Source organism: Scylla paramamosain, chromosome 48 (assembly GCF_035594125.1).
Source record: "Scylla paramamosain isolate STU-SP2022 chromosome 48, ASM3559412v1, whole genome shotgun sequence".
Taxonomy (NCBI): Eukaryota; Metazoa; Arthropoda; class Malacostraca; order Decapoda; family Portunidae; genus Scylla; species Scylla paramamosain.
The window spans coordinates 7,381,296-7,400,841 of NC_087198.1; the positions used below are offsets into that span (position 1 = coordinate 7,381,296).

General features: G+C 51.5%; 1 protein-coding gene across 1 annotated transcript; it reads right to left on the bottom strand.

Annotated features, from left to right (window-relative positions):
* Positions 1-173: 173 nt before the first annotated feature.
* Positions 174-18,944, bottom strand: LOC135095273 (tax1-binding protein 3 homolog). The gene is made up of 4 exons (XM_063996040.1): positions 18,805-18,944; positions 16,351-16,525; positions 16,147-16,242; positions 174-2,219 (listed from the first exon to the last, which is right to left on the bottom strand). The coding sequence occupies exons 2-4, from the start codon at positions 16,453-16,455 to the stop codon at positions 2,049-2,051; spliced, it is 372 nt and encodes a 123-aa protein (XP_063852110.1). The 5' UTR covers positions 16,456-16,525; positions 18,805-18,944; the 3' UTR covers positions 174-2,048.
* Between the last annotated feature and the right edge of the window lie 602 nt (positions 18,945-19,546).

Genomic DNA, 19,546 nt, shown 5'->3' on the forward strand with positions numbered 1-19,546 from the left:
AGCCTTGCGTCACCCTGTTGTTGAGATGAGGAAGAAGAAGAGGAAGAGAAAATATCTATAATTATTTGAAGAGTTTAATAAAATGTGGATATTCTAAAGTAACATTTTTATTTTCACTACTACTACTACTACTACTACTGCTTACCAATACAATGTGCATAAAAACAACAAAACCAGATCAATAATATATTTCTTCTCTAATCAGCAAACATTATTATCATCGTTGTAGCTACATGCAACAATAATAACATCAATAACAATAATAATATGGATGATAGAAAAATAATAAAATAATAATAGGTAATAAATCAACTACATTGAGAAATATAAAAATCAACACATATTTTATCGTTATTATTCTCTCTCTCTCTCTCTCTCTCTCTCTCTCTCTCTTCTTTTAAATATTTTTTCTTTTCCTTTTCTTTTATAAATCTTCTTGACAATCTCTCTCTCTCTCTCTAATACACCCAGACACTGCCACACACACCCAGACACTGCCACACACACCCAGACACTGCCACACTCACTCAAACACTGCCACACACACCCAGACACTGCCACACACACCCAAACACTGCCACACTCACTCAAACACTGCCACACACACTCAAACACTGCCACACACACCCAAACACTGCCACACACACCCAAACACTGCCACACACACTGAAAACACTGCCACACTCACTCAAACACTGCCACACACACCCAAACACTGCCACACACACCCAAACACTGCCACACACACCCAAACACTGCCACACACACCCAGACACTGCCACACACACCCAGACACTGCCACACTCACTCAAACACTGCCACACTCACTCAAACACTGCCACACACACCCAAACACTGCCACACTCACTCAAACACTGCCACACACACCCAAACACTGCCACACTCACTCAAACACTGCCACACTCACCCAAACACTGCCACACACACCCAGACACTGCCACACACACCCAAACACTGCCACACACACCCAAACACTGCCACACACACCCAGACACTGCCACACACACCCGAACACTGCCACACACACCCAAACACTGCCACACACACTCAAACACTGCCACACACACCCAAACACTGCCACACACACCCAAACACTGCCAAACACACTCAAAACACTGCCACACACACCCAGACACTGCCACACACACCCAGACACTGCCACACACACCCAAACACTGCCACACACCCAAACACTGCCACACACACTGAAAACACTGCCACACACACTCAAACACTGCCACACACACTCAAACACTGCCACACACACCTGAACACTGCCACACTCACTCAAACACTGCCACACACACCCAAACACTGCCACACACCCAAACACTGCCACACACACTGAAAACACTGCCACACACACTCAAACACTGCCACACACACTCAAACACTGCCACACACACCTGAACACTGCCACACTCACTCAAACACTGCCACACACACCCAGACACTGCCACACACACCCAAACACTGCCACACACACCCAAACACTGCCACACACACCCAAACACTGCCACACACACCCAAACACTGCCACACACACCCAGACACTGCCACACACACCCAGACACTGCCACACACACCCAAACACTGCCACACACCCAAACACTGCCACACACACTGAAAACACTGCCACACACACTCAAACACTGCCACACACACTCAAACACTGCCACACACACCTGAACACTGCCACACTCACTCAAACACTGCCACACACACCCAAACACTGCCACACACACCCAAACACTGCCACACACACTGAAAACACTGCCACACACACTCAAACACTGCCACACACACTCAAACACTGCCACACACACCTGAACACTGCCACACACACCCAGACACTGCCACACACACCCAGACACTGCCACACACACCCAAACACTGCCACACACACCCAAACACTGCCACACACACCCAAACACTGCCACACACACTCAAACACTGCCACACACACCCAGACACTGCCACACACACCCAAACACTGCCACACACACCCACACACTGCCACACTCAATCTAGGAGTGCGTCACACCCCGCCTTGCAACCAAAAGATTCAGTACTGGATGTTTTCTTATATAATCGACAGCCTTCTTGTGCGTAACCATCGTAAAATCATAGCCATTGCATTGTAGAATCTTGTCATGTACCCTGAGACCGGCCCTTGCTGCAGCACTGCCTTCATGGACCTGTAGAATTGTTAGGTTAGGTTAGGTTAGGTTAGGCTGAGTTAGGTTAGGTTAGGTTAGGTTAGGTTAGGTTAGGTTAGGTTAGGTTAGGTTAGGTTAGGCTGAGTTAAAACTGCTGTCTGCTCTAAAAATATTGATCCTTGCACTGAAAACACTGCCACACACACCCAAACACTGCCACACACACCCAGACACTGCCACATACACCCAAACACTGCCACACACACCCAAACACTGCCACACACACCCAGACACTGCCACACACACTGAAACACTCCCACACACACCCAAACACTGCCACACACACCCAAACATTGCCACACACACTGAAACACTGCCACACACACCCAAACACTGCCACACACACCCAGACACTGCCACACACACCCAAACACTGCCACACACACCCAAACACTGCCACACACACCCAAACACTGCCACACACACTGAAAACACTGCCACACACACCCAAACACTGCCACACACACCCAGACACTGCCACACACACCCAAACACTGCCACACACACCCAAACACTGCCACACACACCCAAACACTGCCACACACACCCAAACACTGCCACACACACTGAAAACACTGCCACACACACCCAAACACTGCCACACACACCCAGACACTGCCACACACACCCAAACACTGCCACACACACCCAAACACTGCCACACACACCCAGACACTGCCACACACACCCAAACACTGCCACACACACTGAAAACACTGCCACACACACCCAAACACTGCCACACACACCCAGACACTGCCACACACACCCAAACACTGCCACACACACCCAAACACTGCCACACACACCCAAACACTGCCACACACACCCAAACACTGCCACACACACTGAAAACACTGCCACACACACCCAGACACTGCCACACACACCCAAACACTGCCACACACACTGAAAACACTGCCACACACACCCAGACACTGCCACACACACCCAAACACTGCCACACACACTGAAACACTGCCACACACACCCAAACACTGCCACACACACCCAGACACTGCCACACACACTGAAACACTGCCACACACACCCAAACACTGCCACACACACCCAGACACTGCCACACACACCCAAACACTGCCACACACACCCAAACACTGCCACACACACCCAAACACTGCCACACACACTGAAAACACTGCCACACACACCCAAACACTGCCACACACACCCAGACACTGCCACACACACCCAAACACTGCCACACACACCCAAACACTGCCACACACACCCAAACACTGCCACACACACCCAAACACTGCCACACACACCCAAACACTGCCACACACACTGAAACACTGCCACACACACCCAAACACTGCCACACACACCCAGACACTGCCACACACACCCGAACACTGCCACACACACCCAAACACTGCCACACACACCCAAACACTGCCACACACACCTGAACACTGCCACACACACTGAAAACACTGCCACACACACCCAAACACTGCCACACACACCCAGACACTGCCACACACACCCAAACACTGCCACACACACCCAAACACTGCCACACACACCCAGACACTGCCACACACACCCAAACACTGCCACACACACTGAAACACTGCAACACACACTCAAACACTGCCACACACATTCAAACACTGCTACATACACTGAAAACACTGCCACACACACCCAAACACTGCCACACACACCCAAACACTGCCACACACACTGAAAAGACTGCCACACACACCCAAACACTGCCACACACACCCAGACACTGCCACAAACACCCAGACACTGCCACACACACCCAGACACTGCCACACACACCCAGACACTGCCACACACACTGAAAACACTGCCACACACACCCAAACACTGCCACACACACCCAGACACTGCCACAAACACCCAGACACTGCCACACACACTGAAAACACTGCCACACACACCCAAACACTGCCACACACACCCAGACACTGCCACACACACTGAAAACACTGCCACACACACCCAAACACTGCCACACACACTCAGACACTGCCACACACACCCAGACACTGCCACACACACTGAAAACACTGCCACACACACCCAAACACTGCCACACACACTCAGACACTGCCACACACACCCAGACACTGCCACACACACTGAAAACACTGCCACACACACCCAAACACTGCCACACACACCCAAACACTGCCACACACACCCAGCTACTGCCACACACACCCAAACACTGCCACACACACTGAAAACACTGCCACACACACCCAAACACTGCCACACACACCCAGACACTGCCACACACACCCAAACACTGCCACACACACCCAAACACTGCCACACACACCCAAACACTGCCACACACACCCAAACACTGCCAGACACACTGAAAACACTGCCACACACACCCAAACACTGCCACACACACCCAGACACTGCCACACACACCCAGACACTGCCACACACACCCAAACACTGCCACACACACCCAAACACTGCCACACACACCCAGACACTGCCACACACACCCAAACACTGCCACACACACTCAAACACTGCCACACACACTCAAACACTGCCACACACATTCAAACACTGCCACATACACTGGAAACACTGCCACACACACCCAAACACTGCCACACACACCCAGACACTGCCACACACACCCAGACACTGCCACACACACCCAAACACTGCCACACACACTGAAAAGACTGCCACACACACCCAAACACTGCCACACACACCCAAACACTGCCACACACACCCAGACACTGCCACACACACCCAAACACTGCCACACACACTGAAAACACTGCCACACACACCCAAACACTGCCACACACACCCAGACACTGCCACAAACACCCAGACACTGCCACACACACTGAAAACACTGCCACACACACCCAAACACTGCCACACACACCCAAACACTGCCACACACACTGAAAACACTGCCACACACACTCAAACACTGCCACACACACTCAAACACTGCCACACACACCCAAACACTGCCACACACACCCAAACACTGCCACACACACCCAAACACTGCCACACACACCCAGACACTGCCACACACACCCAGACACTGCCACACACACCCAAACACTGCCACACACACCCAGACACTGCCACACACACCCAGACACTGCCACACACACCCAAACACTGCCACACACACTCAAACACTGCCACACACACCCAGACACTGCCACACACACTCAAACACTGCCACACACACTGAAAACACTGCCACACACACCCAGACACTGCCACACACACCCAAACACTGCCACACACACACAAACATTGCCACACACACTGAAAACACTGCCACACACACCCAAACACTGCCACACACACTGAAACACTGCCACACACACCCAAACACTGCCACACACACCCAGACACTGCCACACACACCCAAACACTGCCACACACACCCAGACACTGCCACACACACCCAGACACTGCCACACACACCCAGACACTGCCACACACACCCAAACACTGCCACACACACCCAAACACTGCCACACACACACAGACACTGCCACACACACCCAGACACTGCCACACACACTGAAAACACTGCCACACACACACAAACATTGCCACACACACCCAAACACTGCCACACACACCCAGACACTGCCACACACACCCAAACACTGCCACACACACTGAAAACACTGCCACACACACCCAGACACAGCCACACACACCCAAACACTGCCACACACACCCAAACACTGCCACACACACTCAAACACTGCCACACACACTGAAAACACTGCCACATACACCCAGACACTGCCACACACACCCAGACACTGCCACAAACACCCAGACACTGCCACACACACCCAAACACTGCCACACACACCCAGACACTGCCACACACACCCAGACACTGCCACACACACTGAAACACTGCCACACTCACTTAAACACTGCCACACACACACAGACACTGCCACACACACCCAGACACTGCCACACACACTGAAAACACTGCCACACACACCCAAACACTGCCACACACACCCAAACACTGCCACACACACCCAAACACTGCCACACACACCCAAACACTGCCACACACACTGAAAACACTGCCACACACACTCAAACACTGCCACACACACCCAAACACTGCCACACACACCCAAACACTGCCACACACACTCAAACACTGCAACACACACTCAAACACTGCCACACACATTCAAACACTGCCACATACACTGGAAACACTGCCACACACACCCAAACACTGCCACACACACTGAAAACACTGCCACACACACCCAGACACTGCCACACACACCCAAACACTGCCACACACACTGAAAAGACTGCCACACACACCCAAACACTGCCACACACACCCAGACACTGCCACAAACACCCAGACACTGCCTCACACACCCAGACACTGCCACACACACTGAAAACACTGCCACACACACCCAATCACTGCCACACACACCCAGACACTGCCACAAACACCCAGACACTGCCACACACACTGAAAACACTGCCACACACACCCAAACACTGCCACACACACCCAGACACTGCCACACACACTGAAAACACTGCCACACTCACTTAAACACTGCCACACACACTCAGACACTGCCACACACACCCAGACACTGCCACACACACTGAAAACACTGCCACACACACCCAAACACTGCCACACACACCCAAACACTGCCACACACACCCAAACACTGCCACACACACCCAAACACTGCCACACACACTGAAAACACTGCCACACACACCCAAACACTGCCACACACACCCAAACACTGCCACACACACCCAAACACTGCCACACACACCCAAACACTGCCACACACACCCAGACACTGCCACACACACCCAAACACTGCCACACACACCCAAACACTGCCACACACACCCAAACACTGCCACACACACCCAGACACTGCCACATACACCCAAACACTGCCACACACACCCAAACACTGCCTCACACACCCAGACACTGCCACACACACTGAAAACACTGCCACACACACTCAAACACTGCCACACACACCCAGACACTGCCACACACACTGAAAACACTGCCACACACACTCAGACACTGCCACACACACCCAAACACTGCCACACACACCCAAACACTGCCACACACACCCAAACACTGCCACACACACCCAGACACTGCCACATACACCCAAACACTGCCACACACACTGAAAACACTGCCACACACACCCAGACACTGCCACACACACCCAGGCACTGCCACACACACCCAAACACTGCCACACACACCCAGACACTGCCACACACACCCAGACACTGCCACACACACCCAGACACTGCCACACACACCCAAACACTGCCAGACACACTGAAAACACTGCCACACACACCCAGACACTGCCACACACACCCAAACACTGCCACACACACCCAGACACTGCCACACACACTGAAAACACTGCCACACTCACTTAAACACTGCCACACACACCCAGACACTGCCACACACACTGAAAACACTGCCACACACACTCAGACACTGCCACACACACCCAAACACTGCCACACACACCCAGACACTGCCACACACACCCAAACACTGCCATACACACTGAAAACACTGCCACACACACCCAGACACTGCCACACACACCCAAACACTGCCACACACACCCAAACACTGCCACACACACCCAGACACTGCCACACACACCCAGACACTGCCACACACACCCAAACACTGCCACACACACCCAAACACTGCCAGACACACTGAAAATACTGCCACACACACCCAAACACTGCCACACACACCCAAACACTGCCACACAAACCCAGACACTGCCACACACACCCAAACACTGCCACACACACCCAAACACTGCCACACACACTGAAAACACTGCCACACACACTCAAACACTGCCACACACACCCAGACACTGCCACACACACCCAAACACTGCCACACACACCCAAACACTGCCACACACACCCAAACACTGCCACACACACCCAGACACTGCCACACACACCCAAACACTGCCACACACACCCAAACACTGCCAGACACACTGAAAACACTGCCACACACACCCAAACACTGCCACACACACCCAAACACTGCCACACACACCCAGACACTGCCACACACACCCAAACACTGCCACACACACTGAAAACACTGCCACACACACCCAGACACTGCCACACACACTGAAAACACTGCCACACACACCCAAACACTGCCACACACACCCAGACACTGCCACACACACCCAAACACTGCCACACACACTGAAAAGACTGCCACACACACCCAAACACTGCCACACACACCCAGACACTGCCACAAACACCCAGACACTGCCACACACACCCAAACACTGCCACACACACCCAAACACTGCCACACACACTGAAAACACTGCCACACACACCCAAACACTGCCACACACACCCAGACACTGCCACACACACCCAAACACTGCCACACACAATGAAAACACTGCCACACTCACTTAAACACTGCCACACACACCCAGACACTGCCACACACACCCAAACACTGCCACACACACCCAAACACTGCCACACACACTGAAACACTGCCACACACACCCAAACACTGCCACACACACCCAGACACTGCCACACACACTCAAACACTGCCACACACACCCAAACACTGCCACACACACCCAGACACTGCCACACACACCCAAACACTGCCACACACACTGAAAACACTGCCACACACACCCAGACACTGCCACACACACCCAAACACTGCCACACACACCCAAACACTGCCACACACACTCAAACACTGCCACACACACTGAAAACACTGCCACACACACCCAGACACTGCCACACACACCCAAACACTGCCACACACACTGAAAACACTGCCACACACACCCAGACACTGCCACACACACCCAAACACTGCCACACACACTGAAAAGACTGCCACACACACCCAAACACTGCCACACACACTGAAAACACTGACACACACACCCAAACACTGCCACACACACCCAGACACTGCCACACACACCCAAACACTGCCACACACACCCAAACACTGCCACACACACTGAAAACACTGCCACACACACTGAAAACACTGCCACACACACCCAAACACTGCCACACACACCCAAACACTGCCACACACACCCAAACACTGCCACACACACCCAGACACTGCCACACACACTCAAACACTGCCACACACACCCAGACACTGCCACACACACCCAAACACTGCCACACACACCCAAACACTGCCACACACACCCAGACACTGCCACACACACCCAGACACTGCCACACACACCCAGACACTGCCACACACACCCAAACACTGCCACACACACCCAGACACTGCCACACACACCCAGACACTGCCACACACACCCAAACACTGTCACACTCACTTAAACACTGCCACACACACACAGACACTGCCACACACACCCAGACACTGCCACACACACTGAAAACACTGCCACACACACACAAACATTGCCACACACACCCAAACACTGCCACACACACCCAGACACTGCCACATACACCCAAACACTGCCACACACACTGAAAACACTGCCACACACACCCAGACACAGCCACACACACCCAAACACTGCCACACACACCCAAACACTGCCACACACACTCAAACACTGCCACACACACTGAAAACACTGCCACATACACCCAGACACTGCCACACACACCCAGACACTGCCACAAACACCCAGACACTGCCACACACACCCAAACACTGCCACACACACCCAGACACTGCCACACACACCCAGACACTGCCACACACACTGAAACACTGCCACACTCACTTAAACACTGCCACACACACACAGACACTGCCACACACACCCAGACACTGCCACACACACTGAAAACACTGCCACACACACACAAACATTGCCACACACACCCAAACACTGCCACACACACCCAGACACTGCCACATACACCCAAACACTGCCACACACACTGAAAACACAGCCACACACACCCAAACACTGCCACACACACCCAAACACTGCCACACACACTCAAACACTGCCACACACACTGAAAACACTGCCACACACACCCAGACACTGCCACACACACACAAACACTGCCACACACACCCAAACACTGCCACACACACTGAAAACACTGCCACACACACCCAGACACTGCCACACACACCCAAACACTGCCACACACACTCAAACACTGCCACACACACCCAAACACTGCCACACACACCCAAACACTGCCACACACACCCAAACACTGCCACACACACCCAAACACTGCCACACACACTGAAAACACTGCCACACACACCCAAACACTGCCACACACACCCAAACACTGCCACACACACCCAAACACTGCCACACACACCCAAACACTGCCACACACACCCAGACACTGCCACACACACCCAGACACTGCCACACACACCCAGACACTGCCACACACACCCAAACACTGCCACACACACCCAAACACTGCCACACACACCCAGACACTGCCACACACACCCAAACACTGCCACACACACTCAAACACTGCCACACACACCCAAACACTGCCACACACACCCAGACACTGCCACATACACCCAAACACTGCCACACACACCCAAACACTGCCACACACACCCAAACACTGCCACACACACTGAAACACTGCCACACACACCCAAACACTGCCACACACACCCAGACACTGCCACATACACCCAAACACTGCCACACACACCCAAACACTGCCACACACACCCAAACACTGCCACACACACTGAAAACACTGACACACACACCCAAACACTGCCACACACACCCAAACACTGCCACACACACCCAAACACTGCCACACACACTGAAAACACTGCCACACACACTGAAAACACTGCCACACACACCCAAACACTGCCACACACACCCAAACACTGCCACACACACCCAAACACTGCCACACACACCCAGACACTGCCACACACACCCAAACACTGCCACACACACCCAGACACTGCCACACACACCCAAACACTGCCACACACACCCAAACACTGCCACACACACCCAAACACTGCCACACACACCCAAACACTGCCACACACACTGAAACACTGCCACACACACCCAGACACTGCCACACACACCCAAACACTGCCACACACACCCAAACACTGCCACACACACCCAGACACTGCCACACACACCCAAACACTGCCACACACACTCAAACACTGCAACACACACTCAAACACTGCCACACACATTCAAACACTGCCACATACACTGGAAACACTGCCACACACACCCAAACACTGCCACACACACTGAAAACACTGCCACACACACCCAAACACTGCCACACACACTGAAAAGACTGCCACACACACCCAAACACTGCCACACACACCCAGACACTGCCACAAACACCCAGACACTGCCTCACACACCCAGACACTGCCACACACACTGAAAACACTGCCACACACACCCAAACACTGCCACACACACCCAGACACTGCCACAAACACCCAGACACTGCCACACACACTGAAAACACTGCCACACACACCCAAACACTGCCACACACACCCAGACACTGCCACACACACCCAGACACTGCCACACACACTGAAAACACTGCCACACTCACTTAAACACTGCCACACACACTCAGACACTGCCACACACACCCAGACACTGCCACACACACTGAAAACACTGCCACACACACACAAACATTGCCACACACACCCAAACACTGCCACACACACCCAGCTACTGCCACACACACCCAAACACTGCCACACACACTGAAAACACTGCCACACACACCCAAACACTGCCACACACACCCAAACACTGCCACACACACCCAAACACTGCCACACACACCCAGACACTGCCACAAACACCCAGACACTGCCACACACACCCAAACACTGCCACACACACCCAGACACTGCCACACACACCCAGACACTGCCACACACACCCAAACACTGCCACACACACCCAAACACTGCCACACACACCCAAACACTGCCACACACACCCAAACACTGCCACACACACCCAGACACTGCCACACACACTCAAACACTGCCACACACACTGAAAACACTGCCACACACACCCAGACACTGCCACACACACCCAAACACTGCCACACACACCCAAACACTGCCACACACACTGAAAACACTGCCACACACACCCAAACACTGCCACACACACCCAGACACTGCCACACACACCCTGAAACACTGCCACACACACCCAAACACTGCCACACACACCCAGACACTGCCACACACACCCAGACACTGCCACACACACCCAAACACTGCCACACACACCCAGACACTGCCACACACACCCAGACACTGCCACACACACCCAAACACTGCCACACACACCCAAACACTGCCACACACACACAGACACTGCCACACACACCCAGACACTGCCACACACACTGAAAACACTGCCACACACACTCAAACACTGCCACACACACCCAAACACTGCCACACACACCCAGACACTGCCACACACACCCAAACACTGCCACACACACTGAAAACACTGCCACACACACCCAAACACTGCCACACACACCCAAACACTGCCACACACACCCAAACACTGCCACACACACTCAAACACTGCCACACACACTGAAAACACTGCCACACACACCCAAACACTGCCACACACACCCAGACACTGCCACACACACCCAGACACTGCCACACACACCCAAACACTGCCACACACACCCAGACACTGCCACACACACCCAGACACTGCCACACACACTGAAACACTGCCACACACACCCAAACACTGCCACACACACCCAGACACTGCCACACACACCCAGACACTGCCACACACACTGAAAACACTGCCACACACACCCAGACACTGCCACACACACCCAGACACTGCCACACACACCCAAACACTGCCACACACACCCAAACACTGCCACACACACTCAAACACTGCCACACACACTGAAAACACTGCCACACACACCCAGACACTGCCACACACACCCAAACACTGCCACACACACCCAAACACTGCCACACACACTGAAAACACTGCCACACACACCCAGACACTGCCACACACACCCAGACACTGCCACACACACCCAAACACTGCCACACACACCCAAACACTGCCACACACACTGAAAACACTGCCACACACACCCAAACACTGCCACACACACCCAAACACTGCCACACACACCCAAACACTGCCACACACACCCAAACACTGCCACACACACCCAAACACTGCCACACACACCCAAACACTGCCACACACACCCAGACACTGCCACACACACCCAGACACTGCCACACACACTCAGAGACTGCCACACACACCCAAACACTGCCACACACACCCAGACACTGCCACACACACCCAAACACTGCCACACACACTGAAAACACTGCCACACACACCCAGACACTGCCACACACACCCAAACACTGCCACACACACCCAAACACTGCCACACACACTGAAAACACTGCCACACACACCCAAACACTGCCACACACACCCAGACACTGCCACACACACCCAAACACTGCCACACACACCCAAACACTGCCACACACACCCAAACACTGCCACACACACTCAAACACTGCCACACACACTGAAAACACTGCCACACACACCCAGACACTGCCACACACACCCAAACACTGCCACACACACCCAAACACTGCCACACACACTGAAAACACTGCCACACACACCCAGACACTGCCACACACACCCAAACACTGCCACACACACTGAAAAGACTGCCACACACACCCAAACACTGCCACACACACCCAAACACTGCCACACACACCCAGACACTGCCACACACACCCAAACACTGCCACACACACTGAAAACACTGCCACACACACCCAAACACTGCCACACACACCCAGACACTGCCACACACACCCAAACACTGCCACACACACTCAAACACTGCCACACACACTCAAACACTGCCACACACATTCAAACACTGCCACATACACTGAAAACACTGCCACACACACCCAAACACTGCCACACACACCCAAACACTGCCACACACACCCAGACACTGCCACACACACCCAAACACTGCCACACACACTGAAAAGACTGCCACACACACCCAAACACTGCCACACACACCCAAACACTGCCACACACACCCAAACACTGCCACACACACCCAGACACTGCCACACACACCCAGACACTGCCACACACACCCAGACACTGCCACACACACTGAAAACACTGCCACACACACCCAAACACTGCCACACACACCCAGACACTGCCACACACACCCAGACACTGCCACACACACCCAAACACTGCCACACACACCCAGACACTGCCACACACACTGAAAACACTGCCACACTCACTTAAACACTGCCACACACACCCAGACACTGCCACACACACTGAAAACACTGCCACACACACCCAAACACTGCCACACACACCCAAACACTGCCACACACACCCAGACACTGCCACACACACCCAAACACTGCCACACACACCCAAACACTGCCACACACACTGAAAACACTGCCACACTCACTTAAACACTGCCTCTCACACCCAGGCACTGCCACACACACCCAGACACTGACATACACACCCAGACACTGCCACACACACCCAGACACTGCCACACACACCCAAACACTGCCACACACACCCAAACACTGCCAGACACACTGAAAACACTGCCACACACACCCAAACACTGCCACACACACCCAAACACTGCCACACACACCCAGACACTGCCACACACACCCAAACACTGCCACACACACCCAAACACTGCCACACACACTGAAAACACTGCCACACACACCCAAACACTGCCACACACACCCAAACACTGCCACACACACTGAAAACACTGCCACACACACCCAAACACTGCCACACACACTCAAACACTGCCACACACACCCAAACACTGCCACACACACCCAAACACTGCCACACACACTGAAAACACTGCCACACACACTCAAACACTGCCACACACACTCAAACACTGCCACACACACCCAAACACTGCCACACACTCAAACACTGCAACACACACTCAAACACTGCCACACACATTCAAACACTGCCACATACACTGAAAACACTGCCACACACACCCAAACACTGCCACACACACCCAAACACTGCCACACACACTGAAAACACTGCCACACACACCCAAACACTGCCACACACACCCAAACACTGCCACACACACTTAAAACACTGCCACACACACCCAGACACAGCCACACACACCCAAACACTGCCACACACACCCAAACACTGCCACACACACTCAAACACTGCCACACACACTGAAAACACTGCCACACACACCCAGACACTGCCACACACACACAAACACTGCCACACACACCCAAACACTGCCACACACACTGAAAACACTGCCACACACACCCAGACACTGCCACACACACCCAAACACTGCCACACACACTGAAAAGACTGCCACACACACCCAAACACTGCCACACACACTCAAACACTGCCACACACACCCAGACACTGCCACACACACCCAAACACTGCCACACACACCCAAACACTGCCACACACACTGAAAACACTGCCACACACACCCATACACTGCCACACACACCCAAACACTGCCACACACACCAAGACACTGCCACACACACCCAGACACTGCCACATACATAATAATTATATTTTATCTGCGTCTTTCTCACCTCTGTACAGTAGATACCATTATCCGTGTATCCTTGAGGGCTCTTCATGAAGTCTTGGTCAATACCGCCTCCAATTCGAAAGCCACACCTGAGGACCTGAAGTAGTAGTAGTAGTAGTAGTAGTAGTAGTAGTAGTAGTAGTAGTAGTAGTAGTAGTAGTAGTAGTAATAATAATAATATCAACAACAACAACGATTAATTTACTTGTCGTCCATTTTCGTCGATTCCAGATTCCTTTTCCAGTGTGATTGGAATACTCAGGCATTCCATCGCTGTTCCTGGTTCGTGGGAGAAAGCAGCAGTCGTCATGGTGAGGTCAGGTCAAGTCAGGTCGGGTCAGGCTGTGATGTAGGAATTGTTGTTTTACTTCTTGCTGAATCTGAAAAGGCAAAAACTCATTAGTAGTAGTAGTAGTAGTAGTAGTAGTAGTAGTAGTAGTAGTAGTAGTAGTAGTAGTGTTACTTTTAACAAGCTGGGGTGCACTGGGAGAGGCTGGGATGCACTGGGAGAGGCTGGGATGCACTGGGAGAGGCTGGGATGCACTGGGAGAGGCTGGGATGCACTGGGAGAGGCTGGGATGCACTGGGAGAGGCTGGGAGGCACTGGGAGAGGCTGGGATGCACTGGGAGAGGCTGGGATGCACTGGGAGAGGCTGGGATGCATTGAGAGAGGCTGGGATGCACTGGGAGAGGCTGGGATGCACTGGGAGAAGCTGGGATGGGAACATTTATAGAGTTTAATAGATGAAAAACAGAATTGTAATATTGATTGCTAAAAAAATTAACTTTCCATCTGCTTGTAAAGTGTGCGGTAAGATTATCCAGCAAAAATAACAGTTTAAATAGTTAATAAACATTATGACCACCACCACTGGCACCACTGTCTGTCTGTCTGTCTGTCTGTCTGTCAATAACTGATTGGTTAGGTTAGGTTAGGTTAGGTTAGGTTGGGTTAGGTTGGGTTAAGTTAGGTTAGGTTAGGTTAGGTTAGGTAAGGTTAGGTTAGATTAGGTAAGATAAGGTTAGGTTAGGTTAGATTAGGTAAGGTTAGGTTAGGTTAGGTTAGGTTAGGTAAGGTTAGGTTAGGTTAGGTTAGGTTAGGTTAGGTTAGGTTAGGTAAGGTTAGGTTAGGTTAGGTTAGGTTAGGTTAGGTTAGGTTAGGTAAGGTTAGGTTAGGTTAAAACAGTGTGTTACTTTAGGTTAGGTTAGGTAAGGTTAAAACAGTGAGTGTGTTGCAGGGACAGAACATGGAACAGGTGAGGCGGGAGAAGGTGCCATAGGTGTGTTGTGCAAGAGGTAACAAGGACAGTCTAAACCCGTCACATATTCACAGTGCGAGGAACACTCCTGCATTTCTCGAGGTCCCTGCCAACGGGGGGGACTGACCACACTGGAGCCTCCCTTGTTGTAGATAACTGAAAAACTTCAATATATTTCCAACCATCACCTGGGTATCTCGTTCCTCCTGATTTAAATTCCTGAGCTACAAAACTTGATTAAACCTAACCTAACCTAACTTGATTAAACCTAACTTAACCTAACCTAACCTAACCTAACCTAACTTAACCAAACCTAACTTAACCTAGTCTAACCTAACCTAACTTAACCAAACCTAACTTAACCTAGTCTAACCTAACTTAACCTAACCTAACTTAACCTAACCTAACTTAACCTAACCCAAACCTAACTTAACCTAGTCTAACCTAACTTAACCTAACCTAACCTAACTTAACCTAACTTAACCTAACCTAACTTAACCTAACCTAACCTAACTTAACCTAACCTAACTTAACCAAACCTAACTTAACCTAGTCTAACGTAACTTAACCAAACCTAACTTAACCTAACCTAACCTAACTTAACCAAACCTAACTTAACCTAGTCTAACCTAACTTAACCAAACCTAACCTAACCTAACTTAACCTAGTCTAACCTAACTTAACCAAACCTAATTTAACCTAACCTAACCTAACTTAACCTAACCTAACCTAACTTAACCTAACCTAACTTAACCTAACCTAACCTAACTTAACCTAACCTAACCTAACCTAACTTAACCTAACCTAACTTAACCTAACCTAACCTAACCTTCTGTCAACCCTTCATTTCGTACCAAGAGGTGACCGCTAGCCGTGGTCACCTCCCGCTGCCTGGCGACTCGAAGCACGTCACACAGGGCTAATAACAGAATTAACACTCTCTTTTGATGAACAAATCCTTAAACCCTCACAACTTTAGGGCTTAAGGCGAGTTTCAAATACTGGGTTCAGCAAAGTAGCGGTTCATAGTAGCCACTTATTTCTGGCGTTGCAGAGGGCCGAGTGCTGCCCCACTGCTACATTCCCTATTGCAATGCTACATCCATCACTGTGAGGCTGACAGGGGCACACTCAGGTCAGCAGGTCAGCAGGTCAGCCAAGAGAAGGCACAGAGAAGGCAAAACACGCACACACGCACACACACCTATGTCCTTGCACTTTTCACGCCAAGATAGCGTAAGTGGAAATTACGCCTAATCACTGTTATCAATATGTTCTCCTACAAAAAAAAACACACACAAGGCTTAAATACGTGGGATTTAATACAAAAAACGACCTCAGCTAGCTATTTTCTCACTATGGCTGACAGATGCCTTATATAAAATCAAGACTTTTTTTACCCTTCGCTGTTAATAAGGCTTAGTACGATTTCTTCTTCCACTCCCTCTCACTCTGGGTCTTGGTCTGGGTCTGGTTTGTTTACGTCGCCTTCGTACTTCAGCACAGTTGTCGTACCCGTTAAATTTGGGTTTATTACATATATATATATTTTTTATTCTTACTTTTTTTTCTCTCTCAGTTCTTTTCTTTCTTTTTTTTTTTTCTTTTTCGTCTGTCTCCCGGTCCTGATTGTATCTGCCCATGTTGCCTTCGTACGTTCAGGGAAAGTTATCGTACTTCTTCTCGTCTATATATTTTTCTCGTTTTTTTGTGTCCTAATTATTTTATTTATTTACTTATTTATCTATGAATGAGCTATATTTAGTCTATCACAGCCTCCCCCAGTCCATCCCAGCTTCTCCCAGTCTATCCCAGCCTCTCCCAGTCTATCCCAGTCTATCCCAGCCTCTCCCAGTCCACCCCAGCCTCTCCCAGTCCACCCCAGCCTCTCCCAGTTCATCCCAGCCTCTCCCAGTTCATCCCAGCCTCTCCCAGTTCACCCCAGCCTCTCCCAGTTCACCCCAGCCTCTCCCAGTTCATCCCAGCCTCTCCCAGTTCACCCCAGCCTCTCCCAGTTCATCCAAGCCTCTCCCAGTTCATCCCAGCCTCTTCCAGTTCATCCCAGCCTCTCCCAGTTCACCCCAGCCTCTCCCAGTTCACCCCAGCCTCTCCCAGTTCACCCCAGCCTCTCCCAGTTCACCC